At 40.1% G+C, this 16,327-nt stretch overlaps 1 protein-coding gene across 2 annotated transcripts; it reads right to left on the minus strand.

The window, feature by feature from the left end:
• Positions 1-401: 401 nt before the first annotated feature.
• LOC110494200 (microspherule protein 1) lies at positions 402-12,197 on the minus strand. Of its 2 annotated transcripts, XM_021569036.3 has the most exons (15): positions 12,002-12,197; positions 11,277-11,385; positions 10,994-11,168; positions 10,591-10,729; positions 9,806-9,970; positions 9,489-9,598; positions 9,117-9,225; positions 6,023-6,161; positions 3,192-3,267; positions 3,049-3,077; positions 2,766-2,858; positions 2,603-2,685; positions 2,355-2,442; positions 1,886-2,013; positions 402-1,649 (listed from the first exon to the last, which is right to left on the minus strand). In XM_021569036.3, the coding sequence occupies exons 2-15, from the start codon at positions 11,284-11,286 to the stop codon at positions 1,563-1,565; spliced, it is 1,431 nt and encodes a 476-aa protein (XP_021424711.1). In that variant the 5' UTR covers positions 11,287-11,385; positions 12,002-12,197; the 3' UTR covers positions 402-1,562. The 2 variants fall into 2 exon arrangements, with proteins under 2 accessions (XP_021424711.1, XP_090061723.1); XM_090205597.1 differs by having other exon boundaries at positions 11,277-12,165.
• Between the last annotated feature and the right edge of the window lie 4,130 nt (positions 12,198-16,327).

The raw sequence follows: 16,327 nt of genomic DNA on the forward strand, positions 1-16,327 counted from the left end.
TGATTTTGCAGCATATTAAACCGAAACGTTGGTGTCTCTGATACTGGCAATTAATAACCAACTTTCTTACAATGTTGCAAGAAAATATCGCTGCTGTGATGTACTGTATGTAATCCGACAAGCACTACTCCAGCTAGTGGGACTCTTAAATTTTGTTGATGCCACAAGTCAACACTTATTATAGGCCAAATTATGGAGTAGAATAGTTATTTTTTTTCATTGACTGCAGACAACTTTCAGTTATGAATCATATCAAAGATACTCTGTAAATGGGTGCTACAGTATTAAGAATGAAGAGTTGCAAAAAAAAAAGAAAAACCATTACTTATCCAACAGCTCCACCTTGTGGTAGAAAAATAAACTACAGCTACAAGCAATTATTATGACACTCAGGAAATGGCTCAACTAATGACACATTTTAATCCAAGCGTTCATACAAAAATCAAACAAACTGTCACATTGACTTTTACATGGCTTTGGCTTAAGTAGCACTAATACATACATACACAATATCACTTTTTACGATTGATTCCCTATCCTGGTCCTAAATGTATCTTTGCATGTACCAATTCAACCTAAACCTGTATGAACTAAAAGGAAACACAGTTTTAAAACAAATCCATTGTCTTAAAAGGCACTGTGGAACCTCCTGATATGAATCCCAATTTAAACTTTAAAACAAGACTAAACTGGTGTTACGGTCCTGTAGTTACAAGGAAAGTATCATTTAGGTTCTTTGAGATGAGATTCACCCTAAAATGTTCAGCAGCGGAAAGATATGTGATGTAGCCAAAGACCACAATCATTCTCAGAGTATGTGTGTGTCGTGCTCTTACTCCACTGTATAACCATGACTATAAAGGGGTTCCTGGTTACTTTCCTTCAAATCTGTGGTCCTTCATGTGGTCCTTGTCTACTAGGCTCCTGGGGGTGTCCATTAGGCTCCTGGTCGTGTCCATTGGCCACCATACGTTGCTCTGTATGAAGGAGCTGGCTGGGCAGTGGACACAGGCATGGGTCTTACCCTTAACTGCTTTTAGCAACGCTGGTGCACTGACACACTAGCATTGCTGGGAATTGGGTTGCTAAAAAACAGAACAGGCGGCGGGGGGAGGAGGGGGAGCAAGACGTTTTTGTATTTTTATTATTACAAAATAACACAAGGAAGGGGTAACTGAAGTATTAGAACATGAAGGACAAACAATACAGCAACAAAGACACTATCAAACATGTCTCAGTCTTTCCGCAACAGAGCAAGAAGTTAAATAAAATTCAATTTCAACTAACTCTGCCGGTGGTCTGGATGGTTGGGGAACTTGAGAAAAAAATATATAAAAGGTATTATTTAACAGACTTTCCACATACTTTGATATTTTGTCTCAAATTCCCCTCGCTATAAGGACCAACCATCAAGACCACCGGCAGAGTAAGTTGAAATGTAATTTTATTAACTTCTGGCCTGCGGACTGTTCAGTTTTTGCAACCCAACTCCCAGCAATGCTTGTGTGCCAATGCACTAGTGTTGCTAAAAGCAGCTATCTTGGCCTCTCTCTCTCTCTCTCTCACTGCTGATTCATCTTAGCTGCTTCTGCCTTGATGAGTGAGATCAGCTCCTGGTTAATCAGAAACACAAAACGAAGACCTGCAATCTGGAGAGACAAATGACTTGTTGTGACATTCATGTATTAGTAGCGGTGGTTGTTATAGATCAGGTATTGTGAAGTAAAAAGCATGACAGGCAGACAGAATTCAATCTCAACTATGTAGTTTGTTGTTTTAAAGGGGCCTAATTGTTTTTTATAAACATTTCTTCATCTCACGCTTCTTGCACCAGCTACCGTATAATACATCCTGCCATTTAAGTCTTCCAGAAGTTTCCACAAACCTCCACTACAGAGTTGTTGTTGAGTTTCCACTTGTTGCCCGACAGGACTGGTCTGCCGTCTATGTAGATGGGCCTGCGGCCCTCGTTGGCTATGAAGAAGTCCCCGTTGTTCTTCAGTTTAATTATCCCTGTACATTAGACAAACAGTTACAAACGGTTACAAACACACAATTAAAAACTAGATCAAGTCCTGATGTGGGGCCATAATATTACTATACGATAGATGTTTATCAGAAAACAGTCATTTCAACAGTGTCTAATTTCACTATGGATAAGTGAGGACAGGGCAAGCACTGCGCTCTAGAGCCCAGATAATACAGGTTCTTCAGCATCAGACCCAGAGATAACAGATATGGGCAGCATCCAAAATGGCATCCTATTCCCTATTTAGTGCACTACCATAGGGTGCCATTTCAGTCACAGCCAATGTTAAATGATGTCCATGTCATGGTGCTGATAAGGGAGTCACCTTGTTTCCTGGAGATCTTCCAGGCAGGTCCTTCCAGAGACAGATCCACATCTATTTGCTTGTCCTTGGTGGCTCTGCCCAGGGTGATCTAGAGGAAGTCAGATTAGCATCATAAAATATATAAAACATTTTCATAAGCATACATTTCCATATAATGAACCTGCTCCACAGTCATCTTACTATGGTCCTAATATAATTTGGTAATGTACTGTAAATTCAGTTAATTCAATCTGAAATGAGCTGCTCACCTCTCGTGACCGCATAAGGTAGCGAACCATTCGGCCTCTCAGAGCTGCCAGCGTCTGGTTGTCAAAGTCTGGAGAGTTCATACCTGAGAACACAAAATAAACCCCCTGCAAGACTGGCTTCTTACACACACACGGGCAGGCACATATTCTCACACACTCTCACCTGTGATGCTGTCCACCAGGACCTGCCAGCGTGGTAGCTCCTGCTCCAGCTGCCTTATCTCCTTCTTCTGATGGCGGTCAGATATCATCAGCTCTGAAAGTGGTTACAGAATGAGGAAAGAGGAAAGAGAATGAGGAAGAGGAAGATGACAGACTTCTAAGCCAACCAACATGCATTAAGGAACATGCATTCAGGTGCTTTGAATTTGATCAATGAAGCACCTTCTTAGATAGAACCCTGCACATTACTGACAGATAAAAAGGAGCCTGTTTGAGTAACTCACCATGCTCCAGCACCTCATCTCTGCTCTCCCTGGGTAACAAGACAGAGAAACTGATTAGAACGACGAGGAGAGGAGGAGCTCTAAATTTTAACTCAGGGAAACTGGAAATGAATTGTGGTCAGAATGTTGATCGCTTCTCTTACTTTAGCTTAGCATCATCCACCAGCTGCTCAGCATCAGAGAAGTTGAGGACTTGGTCACCTTTAGGGAAAGGTTGGACTGCAAAAGAGAATCAAACCATACAATAAGGCATCATATACAGGGGGACTGATGGGCACCGTCAACTCACTTAGTTTTAGTTTGCAACAGTGGAACAAATCAAATCAGTCACGTGCCGAATTCAACAGGTAGACCTTACTTTGAAATGCTTACTTAAAAGCCCTTAACTTTATTTATTTTTTAAGCATTGTTGGTTAAGTAAAAAATAGAAAAACAATTCATTAAAACAGCAGCAGTAAAAGAACAAGCAAAGCTATATACATGGGGTTCTGGTACAGAGTCAATGTGCGGGGTCACCGGTTAGTTGAGGTAATTGAGGTAATATGTACATGTACACGAGTTAAAGTGACTATGCATAGAATATTAACAGAGAGTAACAGCAGTGTAAAAGAGGGGTCTGGGTAGCCCTTGATTAGCTGTTCAAAGGTCTTATGTCTTGGGGGTAGAAGCTGTTAAGAAACCTTTTGGACCGAGACTGGGTGCTCCGGTACCGCGTGCCGTAGCAGAGAGAACAGTCTATGACTCGGGTGGCTGGAGTCTTTCTAAGGCCTTCCTCTGACACCGCCTGATATGGAGTTCCTGGATGGCAGGAAGCTTGGCCCCAGTGATGTACTGGGCCATTCACACTACCCTCTGTAGTGCCTTGCGGTTGGTGGCCGAGCAATTGCCATACCAGGCAGTGATGCAACCAGTAAGAATGCTCTCGTTGTGCTGCTGTAGAACCTTTTGAGGATCTGAGGGGCCATGCCAAATCTTTTCAGTCTCCCGAGGGGGAATAGGTTTTGTCGAGCCCTCTTCACGACTGTCTTAGTGTGTTTGGACCATGACAGTTTGTTGGTGATGTAGACACCAAGGAACTTGAAGCTCTCAACCTGTTCCACTACAGCCCGTCGATTAGAATGGGGGCGTGCTCGGTCCTCATTTTCCTGTAGTCCACAATCATCTCATTTGTCTTGATCACGTTGCGGGAGAGGTTGTTGTCCTTGCACCACACGACCAGGTCTCTGACCTCCTCCCTATAGGCTGTCTCATCGTTATCGGTGATCAGGCCTACCACTGCTGTGTCGTCTGCAACCTTGATGGTGTTGGAGTCATGCCTTGCCATGCAGTCATGAGTGAACAGGGAGTACAAGAGAGGACTGAGCACGCACCCATGAGGGGCCCCCATGTTGAGGATCAGCGTGGCGGATGTGTTGTTCCCTACCCTTATCACTGGTGGACAGCTTCTCAGGAAGTCCAGGATCCAGTCACAGAGGGAGGTGTTAAGTCCCAGGGTCCTTAGCTTAGTGATGAGCTTTGAGGGCATTATGGTGTTGGATCCTGAGCTGTAGTCAATGAATAGCATTCTCAAATAGGTGTTCCTTTTGTCTAGGTGGGAAAGAGCAGTGTGGAGTGCAATAGAGATTGCATCATATGTGGACCTGTTGGGGCGGTATGCAAATTGGAGTGGGTCTAGGGGTTCTGGGATAATGGTGTTGATGTGAGCCATGACCAGCCTTTCAAAGCACTTCATGGCTACAGACGCGAGTGCGACGGGTCAGTAGTCATTTAGGCAGGTTACCTTAATGTTATTGGGCACAGGGACTATGGCGTTCTGCTTGAAACAGGTTGGTTTTACAGACTCAGTCAGGGACAGGTTGAAAATGTCAGTGAAGACAATTGCCAGTTGGTCAGCGCATGCTCGGAGTACACGTCCTGGTAATCCATCTGGCCCTGAGGCCTTGTGAATGTTGACCTGTTTAAAGGTCTTACACATATTGGCTAAGGAAAGCGTGATCACACAATCGCCTGGAACAGCTGGTGGCTCATGCATGTTTCAGTGTTACTTGTCTCAAAGCGAACATAGAAGTAATTTAGCTCGTCTGATAGGTTTGTGTCACTGGGCAGCTCGTGGCTGTGCTTCCCTTTGTAGTCTGTAATAGTTTGAAAGCCCTGCCACATCCGACGAGCGTCGGAGCCGGTGTAGTACAAGTCAATCTTAGTCATGTATTGACGCTTTGAATGTTTGATGGTTCGTTGGAGGGCATATCGGGAGTTCTTACTGGCTTCCGGGTTAGAGTCCTGCTCCCTAAAAGCGGCAGCTCTACCCTTTAGCTCAGTGCGGATGTTGCTTGTAATCCATGGCTTCTGGTTGGGGTATGTATGTACGGTCACTGGGGGGACGACGTCATCGATGGACTTATTGATGAAGCCAGTGACTGATGTGGCAGGGTAGTCTAGTGGTTAGAGCGTTGGACTAGTAACCGGAAGGTTGCGAGTTCAAACCCCGAGCTGACAAGGTACAAATCTGTCGTTCTGCCCCTGAACAGGCAGTTAACCCACTGTTCCTAGGCCGTCATTGAAAATAAGAATTTGTTCTTAACTGACTTGCCTAGTTAAATAAAAGGTAAAATAAAAATAAATAAATGTGGTGACGCCTCAATGCCATCAGAAGAATCCCGGAACATTTTCCAGTCTGTGCTAGCAAAACAGTCCTGTAGCTTAGCATCTGCTTCACCTGACCAGTTTTGTATTGCCCGAGTCACTGGTGCTTCCTGCTTTAGTTTTTGCTTGTAAGCAGGAATCAGGAGGTAGTTCAACATTTAGAAATAATTCACTCCATGGATATCAAGTAATGGACTAACAGTGTAGCAGCATCACAAATGGTACCCTATTCTGTATTAGTGCACTACTTTTGACCAGAGGCTATGGGAATAGGGTGGCATTTGGTACAAAGCATATGTAACAAACCAATAAGCCCGTTTGAGTTTCTCACCACTCTGGTCCTCCAGCAGGTAGTACTGTTTGAGCAGCTGCCAGTGCACCAGCAGGCTCTTGGGTGTGCGGGAGGGGTAGAACACACTGGGGTGCTTACTCAGCAGCTCCTGGAACACCTCCAGCTTGGGCTGACTGCTCTGTTCATCAGAAAACACAAACATATTTAAACAAACTCACACTCACTTCTTCAAACTGACACGCATATAGTGCCATCAATCCCATGTAAACATATGCAGCAAGAAAAGTATTTCACCAATGGGCAGGTCATTGCTTTTTCCAACATCACTCCACATTTTATGGCAGAACCATATATACATGTTACATATATATATATATATATATATATATATACAGAACACATGTTTATAATCAAGCTAACATTTGAAATTAGGTTCTACAGTGAGCTCCCATAGTATTGGGACAGTTACATTTTTTGTTGTAGTGCCTCAGTACTCCAGCATTTTGGATTTGAAATGATATATTGACTATGAGGTTAAAGTGCAGACTGTCAGCTTTAATGAGGGTATTTTCATCCATATCGGGTGAACCGTTTAGAAATCACAGCACTTTTTGTACATAAGTCCCCCCCATTTTAGGGGACTAAAAGTATTGGGACAAATTCACTTGTGTATTAAAGTAGTCAAAAGTTGAGTATTCGGTCCCATATTCCTAGCAAGCAATTATTATATCAAGCTTGTGATTCTACAAACTCGTTTGATATATTTCCTGTTTGTTTTGATTGTGTTTCAGATTATTTTGTGCCCAATAGAAATTAACTGTAAATAATGAATTGTCATTCGAGTCACTTTTTTTTGTTGTAAATAAGAATATAACATGTTTCTAAACACTTCTACATTAATGTGGATGCTAAAATGACTACGGATAGTCCTGAATGAATCGTGGATGATGAGTAAAAAAGTTATACAGTGCCTTGCGAAAGTATTCGGCCCCCTTGAACTTTGCGACCTTTTGCCACATTTCAGGCTTCAAACATAAAGATATAAAACTTTTGCACGCCCAATTTTTCAGTATTTGTTAAAAAAGTTTGAAATATCCAATAAATGTCATTCCACTTCATGATTGTGTCCCACTTGTTGATTCTTCACAAAAAAATACAGTTTTATATCTTTATGTTTGAAGCCTGAAATGTGGCAAAAGGTCGCAAAGTTCAAGGGGGCCGAATACTTTCGCAAGGCACTGTATGCACAAATACCAAACTTCCCCCAAAAATGCCAACCTCCCTGTTATTGTATTGGTGAGAGGCTAGCATGTCTTGGGGGTATGATATTTGTGCAGCTGTAACTTTCTAACTCATTATTATTTACGATTCATTCAGGACTTACGTACTAAGAATATGGGACCAAATACTAAACTTTTGACTACTTTAATGCACCCATCCGTAGCACGCACTCCAGCAGGTATATTTCACTGGTTATCCCCAAAGCTAATTCCACCTTTGGCCACCTTTCCTTCCAGTTCTCTTTTGCCAATGACTAGAACTTCAAAAATCACTGAAGCTCACTAACTTTAAGCACCAGATGTCAGAGCAGCTCACAGATAATTGCACCTGTACATAGCCCATCTGTAAATAGCCAATTTAACTACCTCATCCCCATACTGTACTTATTTATTTTGCTCCTTTGCACCCCAGTATCTCTACTTGCACATTCATCTTCTGCACATCTATCACTCCAGTGTTTAATTGCTATATTGTAATTACATCGCCACTATGGCCTATTTTATTGCCTTTACCTCCCTTATCTCACCTCATTTGCACACACAGCATGTATACTTTTTTTCTACTGTATTATTAACTGTATGTTTATTTATTCCATGTGTAACTCTGTGTTGTTGTATGTGTCAAACTGCTTTGCTTTATCTTGGCCAGGTCGCAGTTGTAAATGAGAACTTGAGAACTCTCAACTAGCCTACCTGGTTAAATAAGGGTGAGAAAAAAAATGCGCATAGGTAAACTTGTCCCAATACTTTTAGTTCCTTAAAATAGGGGGACTATGTAAATCCAGCTCACCCGATATGGATGAAAATACCCTCAAACTAAAGCTGACAGTCTGCACTTTAACCCCATAGTCATTGTATCATTTCAAATCCAAAGTGCTGGAGTACAGAGCCAAAACAGAAAATGTGTCACTGGCCCAATACTTTTGGAACTCACTGTATACTCCAGCATTGTGGATATGAAATGATGTATTTCATACAAGACGACAGTACAGAATGTCACGTTTTATTTGAGGGTGTATCTGTTTTACCGTTTAGAAATGAAAGCACTTTATGCATCCCTTCCCCATTTGAAGTCATATGTATTTGGACAAATTCACTTATTGTGTATTAAATTAGTCAAATGTTTAGTATTTGGTCCCATACTCCTAGCACGCAATGACTAAGTCAAGCTTGGGATTCGTTGGATGCATTTGCAGTTTGTTTTGGTTATGTTTTGCCCAATAATAACGTAATGGTGAATGATGACTGGAGTAATAAACGCGTTCAGAAATATCTATTCTTACTTAAAAGTGACTACAAAATGACACAACATTATTCAGTTCCTCTTGGGTAAAACAGTCATTGTGGTGTAGTCATGGTGTGCAAGGAATATGGAACCAAATACTAAACTTTTGACTTCTTTAATACACTAGAAGTGAATTTGTACAAATACTTATGAATTCTTCAAATATGGCATATGTATGAAAATTTCCAGATTTTTTTTATATATATTTTTTTTTAAATAATAATATATATATTTTTAAATTAATAATATATATTTTTTAAATTGCCTAATATGAAAAATGCTATATCAAATTCAAAATGCTGGAGTATAAATCCAACTTAAATGTTTGCTTCACTGTCCAAATGCATATCGTGTGGACTGTATATGGTTCTGGTTTTTGATGTTTATTCAACCATCTCTGAACTGTGTGTATGATTAAAAAGGTTGAGATGCAATAGAGAGCTCAATAACTCTATATTTGGGCATTGCTTTGTGACTGACTCCATATTTCGAGAGCAAGAACTGAGCCATCTTCACCTGATGTGACTTCATATTTCAAACACCATAGAAACCCCTCAGCCTCACTCACTGATGCAATCTTGGCCAGTAGAGCCTCCTCAGCCTGACCGAAGAGAGCTTTGCTCTGGATTGCAGCAATGGCCTCCGGATGAAGCTGCCTCATCGCCTGCCATGCCAACCTATAAAACAGAGACAGGGGTAGAACATTGTCACACATTATAGAGAATTTATTTGCCTTTACTTGACCAGTCAAATCAACAATTTTGGTTGTCTATTACAATAACAGTATTGAGGTTCATTAATAAGGAGGAACAACAAATTTGACAGTGGTGGTCAAATGTGCTGGACGGAATGAGAAAGACAAAGAGAGGAAGGAAAAGGATAGGAGGAAGTGGATAGTAGGAGATGGCCAGGGGTGTGTGGGTTGTGGTGGAGCTCTTACTTGGAGATGACGGGGTCATAGAGCAGAGAGTACCAGCGCTCCTGGATCTCCCTCAGGGTGAAACGACAGCTGAATTTCACTCCCAGATGAACAGAGGTCAGATCTGTCGTCTAACAGAGCACACACACAATACACACAGGCAGTTGTGCATTACCACATCATACATCCATAGAAAGATTATATTGAAAATTAATATTTTCCATTAATCAAGGTCAATGTTTACATAGTATATTACGCTGCCAAATTCCAATGGTTTATAGCACTGACGCTTCAGTTATATATCAATAGCCTCTCTCTACTGTCTTTAGGCTTATTACCTGTAGCACAGCGTTGATGAGCAGCAGGTCATCAGTGGGTTTCCAGCGGCCCAGGTCTTTAGTGATCTGGAGGGGCTGCTTGCTCTTCTTCACCCTCTTGGCGATGGGCGGGGGGGTGATCACCATAGTGAGGGGCGGCGTGAGGGCCGTGCTGGACTTGGACATCTGACATAGGGGATCATAGAAATGGGGAACCAATGAGGCATCTCCTTTGCCTTTTTCAGCATTTACTTTAGTAGGGATTTCATCAATGGTCAGACACCCTTAGTAGTTAGAGTCTAGAGACAAATAAAGAACTGACCATATAAACAGCACAATAGTCTGCAGGTTGCAGTTTGTCATGAGTCTTGTCCTGAAGGCAGAACTCAGCGATTTTTCCTTAGACAGTCCAGCTGCAAAGTCAAAATTGGCTATATTGTAAAAACTCATGAAAATAAAAAAACATAGCTTTTTGGTCTAAATGTAAGTTTAGGCATTAGGGATAGCAGTACGGTTAGGGTTAAAGTTTAAAATCATATTTTACGACTGTGGCTGTGCCAGCTAGTGACCACTCTGCAGAGCTGCCTCCAGAACAAGACTCATGAGAAACTGCAACCAGCAGAGTATTGTCCTGTTTATATGGTATATAATTTTTATGGTAAGTTCTGAAAAATGCTAACCTGCTAATAGTCTAGCCATTTAATCAAGAGTAATTCAACAACTACCGGTATCTCCCTCTCTACCTTTCAATATGAGCTACCCATAAAAACACCACCCTCTCTTTGGATTCAATTCCACCTTCATACCTTCTTCTTCTCATTGGATGAGGGTTCGCTCCCAGAGCAGCGGATTGGCTCGATGACAGGTGGGCCCTTGACCCTGCTGGATGACTTGGCCAGGCTGCTCTCCACCAGTTCATCATCAAATTTCTTCCTTTTAATTGACCTAGGAGGAGAGGAACAGGTTAGATATCATATAGCAATCAAAGCTGCAACAGAGAGAACCCCTGAGCTTCCTTTCGGGCAGGCCTACTTCAAATTCAGAGGGTAGGTGATGCAGAATGAATGCTGTCCAATGGTCAGAAGTGTAGGCAGTTATTTTTAATCACTGAGCTGTACAAGTTGTTAGATGTTCATATTTCAGGTTAAAACTGATGGAAAGATTGAAGCTAAAAAAGTGCCTGCAGAGACAAATGGGTAACATTCAAACCTTGAAGAGCTCCTGCGATTGGGCACAACACCACCACCCCCAACAAATGCCTGTGTTGCTGTTCTTTTGATATCTTTCATCCCTGTCGACTCCTCGTCCTCTGAACGGCTCTGTGTCCCAGCTGCTCCCATCGGTGCCCCAACCACAGATGCAGCTGCAGCACCTGCCTGCATATCTATCCCCAGAGACAAATCTCAATGTTAGACACTATGGATTATGACGACAACATAAATGGCAACAACTTGCAACAAAAAGCAGATAAACAACCAAGAGATGTGCATACCTTTTTCCATGATCTTGTTCACAGTCCAGAGATTTCGAATAAACGTTGAATAAAATAATGTTTCTACATTCGGCAGGTGTCACTCAGACAACGTATCTCAGGTGGCAATCTGAGACGAGAGGAAGGTATTAGTCAGAGATGGGCGGTAAATGGGAAGCATGTACTCAACAAATATGGAGATTCGACTAGCAAATATCGACATTTACTGACGTATGTACATCCAAAAAAGATCCCGGTTACCACAAACCCTGCTTCCATGAATAGGTCGGAAGTCTACAACAGGTAGAGGTTCCGAATAGGCATTTCTTCGGTTGCATGTAACTTTTTATTTACACATTTTTTGGAAGTACATACCGGCCGTGAAGGCAGTACATTACGATAGTTGCTCATTAAAACTATATATTTGGTGAGTAACGAATGTATTTTGACATTATTAAGCTTGAAAAGCTGGTGAATGGATGCTTCTTGGGGCTGAAAGGAGATTCGCCATATCAACGTCTCCGTCCTGTAAGGCCAGATTCTGGTTCAAATGAAACTTGAGCTGGTGAATGTGAGTTTGAATCGGGGCTTCCTGGGAATAGATACTTAGGCAAGTTGTGCTATGTATGCTATTGCTAGCTAGTTTGATGTCGATACAGCAGTAACGTTAATGGTCTTCAAAGCTAGGAACATTTCACATCGTGGTTATCTAATGAAGCAGCCTCTTCGCTTATTCCTCTACTTACCTCGTCTCAGGCTGGTTTATCAGCCAACTAGAGTCTATTCAGGTACGTTGAACTTCGAATAAATCAACACAATTGCTATATGTTTCTGTTATATTCGAAATTAGCTAGCTAGCTACATTCATGCTAACAATAACAGAACGAAACACATTTCCGGTACGCACAGGAAATGTTGTTGGCCTTCTTCTTCATAATGTTCTCGTAACGTGCATTGTCGCCACCAACAGGACTGGCTCATTTACATCAGACTATCCATTATATGGACCAGATACTCAAGTGGTCGCTCTAACAATGGATAATAAATGTCTTCAAAAATGGATGACAGTCCAAACACGTTATCCACTTTCCCTCGGGGCAATCCCCGTCGAAACCGGATGCAAATCGATTGCCATCTTAAGTGGAGGTCCAATTCACCAAAGGTATCCCCTCGGCCCTCAATTTAGCTCAGAGAGAGTGAAGAACTTTGGTCACTTGTGAGGTTGATATGACCCACGATTCATATATATATATATATATATATATATATATATATATATATATATATATATATATATATATATATATATATATATATATATATACATACACACACACACATTGATTTTAGCGTTGGAAAATCGGCTTAGTCTCGTGAGGAGCCTAAAAAATGGTGCAGATCTCGGTTCCGTATCGTTTACGTTCACTGCTCATACGTCTTTGACTCATCCTACTACAGTTTATACTTTTATATAATCTTTGTTGTTTTGTCTTTGTCTATAGTTTCTCTTAATGCTAGGGGGTTACGAAACAATGTGAAGCGCAAGGCCTTATTTTTATTTGCTAAACCATTTCGAACAGATTTTTGCTTTTTTCAAGAGTCTCACTCAATTTCGGCTAATGCCAACTTCTGGAGGTCACAGTGGGGCAACAATATTTGGCTTTCCCATGGATCTGAACGCTCCGCTGTTGTCACTACAATGAAAAATACCTTTGGTGGTAATATTCTACACTCGGAATGTGACCCCTTTGGTCACTTTATTTGTCTTGTGATCAGTTACAATGACATTATGCTCATTACTGTAAACTTCTACGGGTACAACACCAAACATGAGAATGATGAATTGCTTGAATCTATAGAGAAACATATACTTCATTGGTCATCTAAATTTCCCAATTCGTTATTATTGATAGGAGGGGACTTTAACATTACAATAGATAATTCAACTGATAGATGGCCCCCAGGTAGGCCAACCAATCAGAATTTGGGTTTAATACTTTTTATGGAAAAGTTTGATCTTATGGAGAGAGAGGTTTCCGGCCGACAGATCATTCACTTGGAGAAACAAAACAGGCTCCAGACAATCCAGAATAGATTTTTGGTTTATATCCAAATGTATTGATAGTGAGTGTGTTACTACAAATATTTGTACTACTCCCCTCACAGACCATAGGGCTATTTACATTGATATCAACATATTTACCCCTGATACTAACCTTGGTAGAGCATCCTACTGGAAGCTAAATAGCTCAATATTAAATAATGATATAGTTAAATTTGAGGTTAAACATCTGCTCTCACACTTTTGGGAAAGGGCTTGTGAAGAAAAATATTATTGCAAGAACTGGGAGCTCTTTAAAATTGAGGTGTCCAAATACTTTAGAAAATACGGTAGTAATCTTGCTAAGACCAGAAGAGCTGAGGAGGAAAAGGTGATCATTAAGATAACTTCCCTTTCTCAGAGGTCCCCAGCCAACCTCTTGGGGGAGGAGAAGATGGAACTAATTAAGTTACAAAATAAACTGGATAATATATATAAATTAAAAGCAGAAGGAACCTTTATTAGATCTAGGAAAAAATGGATTGAGGGAGAACAGAATTCATCCTATTTCTTTAGACTTGAGAAATTTCACTCTAAAAATAACACTTTCCATAAGTTAAACATTGATGGTGTTATTACAGATGACCAAAAATTCATCGCTAAATACTGTAGCAATTTTTACAGAAAATTGTATAGCTCTACGTATGGTCAGGAATCCACAGATATGTTTTTTAACTCACTGAATAATGTTCACTCTATCAGTGATATAGAATCTAAACAGTGTGATGAACCCATCAAAGTTGAAGAGATTATAGAGTCTATCAAACATCTAAAGAACAATTAATCACCAGGTGTTGATGGAATTACATCAGAATTTTACAAATTATTTTCTGAACAAGTAGCTCCCTTCCTATTTGAAGTCTTTTTAGAGAGTATTAAAAACAATGTTCTCCCTCCTACAATGAGTCAGGGGTTAATAACACTTATACCTAAACCCAAAAAAGAAGTGCTGCTCATCGATAACTGGCGTCCAATTTGTCTTCTTAATAATGACTATAAGATATTAGCCTCACTACTTGCAAAAATAATTAAAGAAGTCCTGGATGCAATCATTGATGAAACACAGTCTGGCTTCATGAGGAACAGACATATTTCTAACAATGCCAGACTAGTATTAGACATACTTGACTACTCAGACCTAATAACTGAGGATAGCTTCATATTATTTTTTTGATTTTTATAAAGCATTTGACACAGTAGAGCATCAGTTTCTCTTCCACTCCTTTGAGAGACTTGGCTTTGGGGATTTTTTCTGTAAGGCTATTAAGACTCTCTATGCAAATGGTAACAGCTCTACCAAATTGAAATATGGCACCTCACCTAGATTTGAGTTAAAGAGAGGAATTAGGCAAGGTTATCCTATCTCTCCGTACCTGTTTTTATTAATCACCCAACTTCTTGCAAATTCTTTAAATAATAGTCCTGTACAAGGTATTTCCATAGCTGGTAAAGAAATTATTATAAGCCAGCTGGCTGACGATACTTCACTTTTTCTGAAAGACGCTAACCAAATTCCCATATCGATCAATGTGATACAATCCTTTTCCAAAGCGTCTGGTCTATATCTTAACATTAATAAATGTGAACTCATAGCTGTCAAATATTGTGTGACACCTTCATATTATGGTATTCCAGTAAAAGAAGAACTTACATATTTAGGCATAACCATTACAAAGGAACAGAAGTCTAAAGGCTTACTAAATTTTAACCCTCTTATTAAAAAAAACCCAGAAGAAGCTAAATCAATGGCTACAGAGGGACTTAACTTTAAAAGGTAGAGTCCAAATAACCAAGGCTGAAGGAATCTCTAGACTAACATATGGTTCTCTATCTTTATATCTTGACAGTAAAATAAGCAAGGAGATAGACCAGATGCATTTCAACTTTCTTTAGAGAAACCGTACCCGTTAAATTAGGAAAACTATTGTAATGAACACTTATGAGAATGGTGGACTGAATTTTCTGGACTTTACTACGTTAAATAATACTATTAAGATCAATTGGATAAAACAATTCCTAAGAAGACCCACTTCTATCTGGAATTGTATTCCTCATCATGTCTTCTCTACTTTTGGTGGCCTTAATTTCATGTTGTTTTGTAATTATAATATTGACAAAGTTCCAGTGAAACTTTCTGCTTTTCATCGGCAGGTTTTCTTGTCACGGTCCTTAATTTATAAACACAATTTTTCTCCACACAGATATTATATATGGAATAATCGGGATATATTGTATAAAAATACTTCTTTGTTTTTAGAATATTGGCAACTGGTAAATGCAGAGGGTCTTTTACTCAGTTATAAAGAATTCTTATCACTTTACAAGGTCCCTGTAACACCTAAAGATTTTGCAATTGTTTTAGATGCCATTCCCTCAGGTGTTGCTATGTTATTCAGGAACGTGTCAAGACCTCACCCTCAGAGCCTACCTTCTGTTGACCCTGTTGACTCATCAGTAGGAAAGATTTGTTTCTCTTTTGGTCCATTCAACAACAGAGCGATACGAACCTTGTTTCAGCAGGATGTTGTATCTATCTATACCTTATGTCATGCCTTATTGGAATGGATTTATTGATAATATCTGTTGGAAAAAAGTTTGGATGTTGCCACACACATACCTACTTGTTAACAAAATGAAGGAAGTTTCCTTTAAAATGATTCATAAATATTATCCTGCCAACCACCTATATGAAGAAGTTTAAGGAAAACAGCAACTCAAATTGCTCCTTTTGTAATGACCACCCAGAAACAGTGTTGCATCTTTTTTGGCATTGTATGCATGTAAGAAAACTGTGGCAAGACATCAGTAGGTTTATAATTGAACACATTTATGAAGATTTTACACTATTGTGTAGAGATGTACTGTTTGGATTCTTTACATACAATAGAAATAAGCTGAAACATTTGTATGTAATTCATTTCATTATTCTTTTGGCCAAATTTCATATACACAAATGTAAATTTACAAACAG

Source organism: Oncorhynchus mykiss, chromosome 17 (assembly GCF_057628025.1).
Source record: "Oncorhynchus mykiss isolate SJ-2025 chromosome 17, ASM5762802v1, whole genome shotgun sequence".
Classification (NCBI taxonomy): domain Eukaryota; kingdom Metazoa; phylum Chordata; class Actinopteri; order Salmoniformes; family Salmonidae; genus Oncorhynchus; species Oncorhynchus mykiss.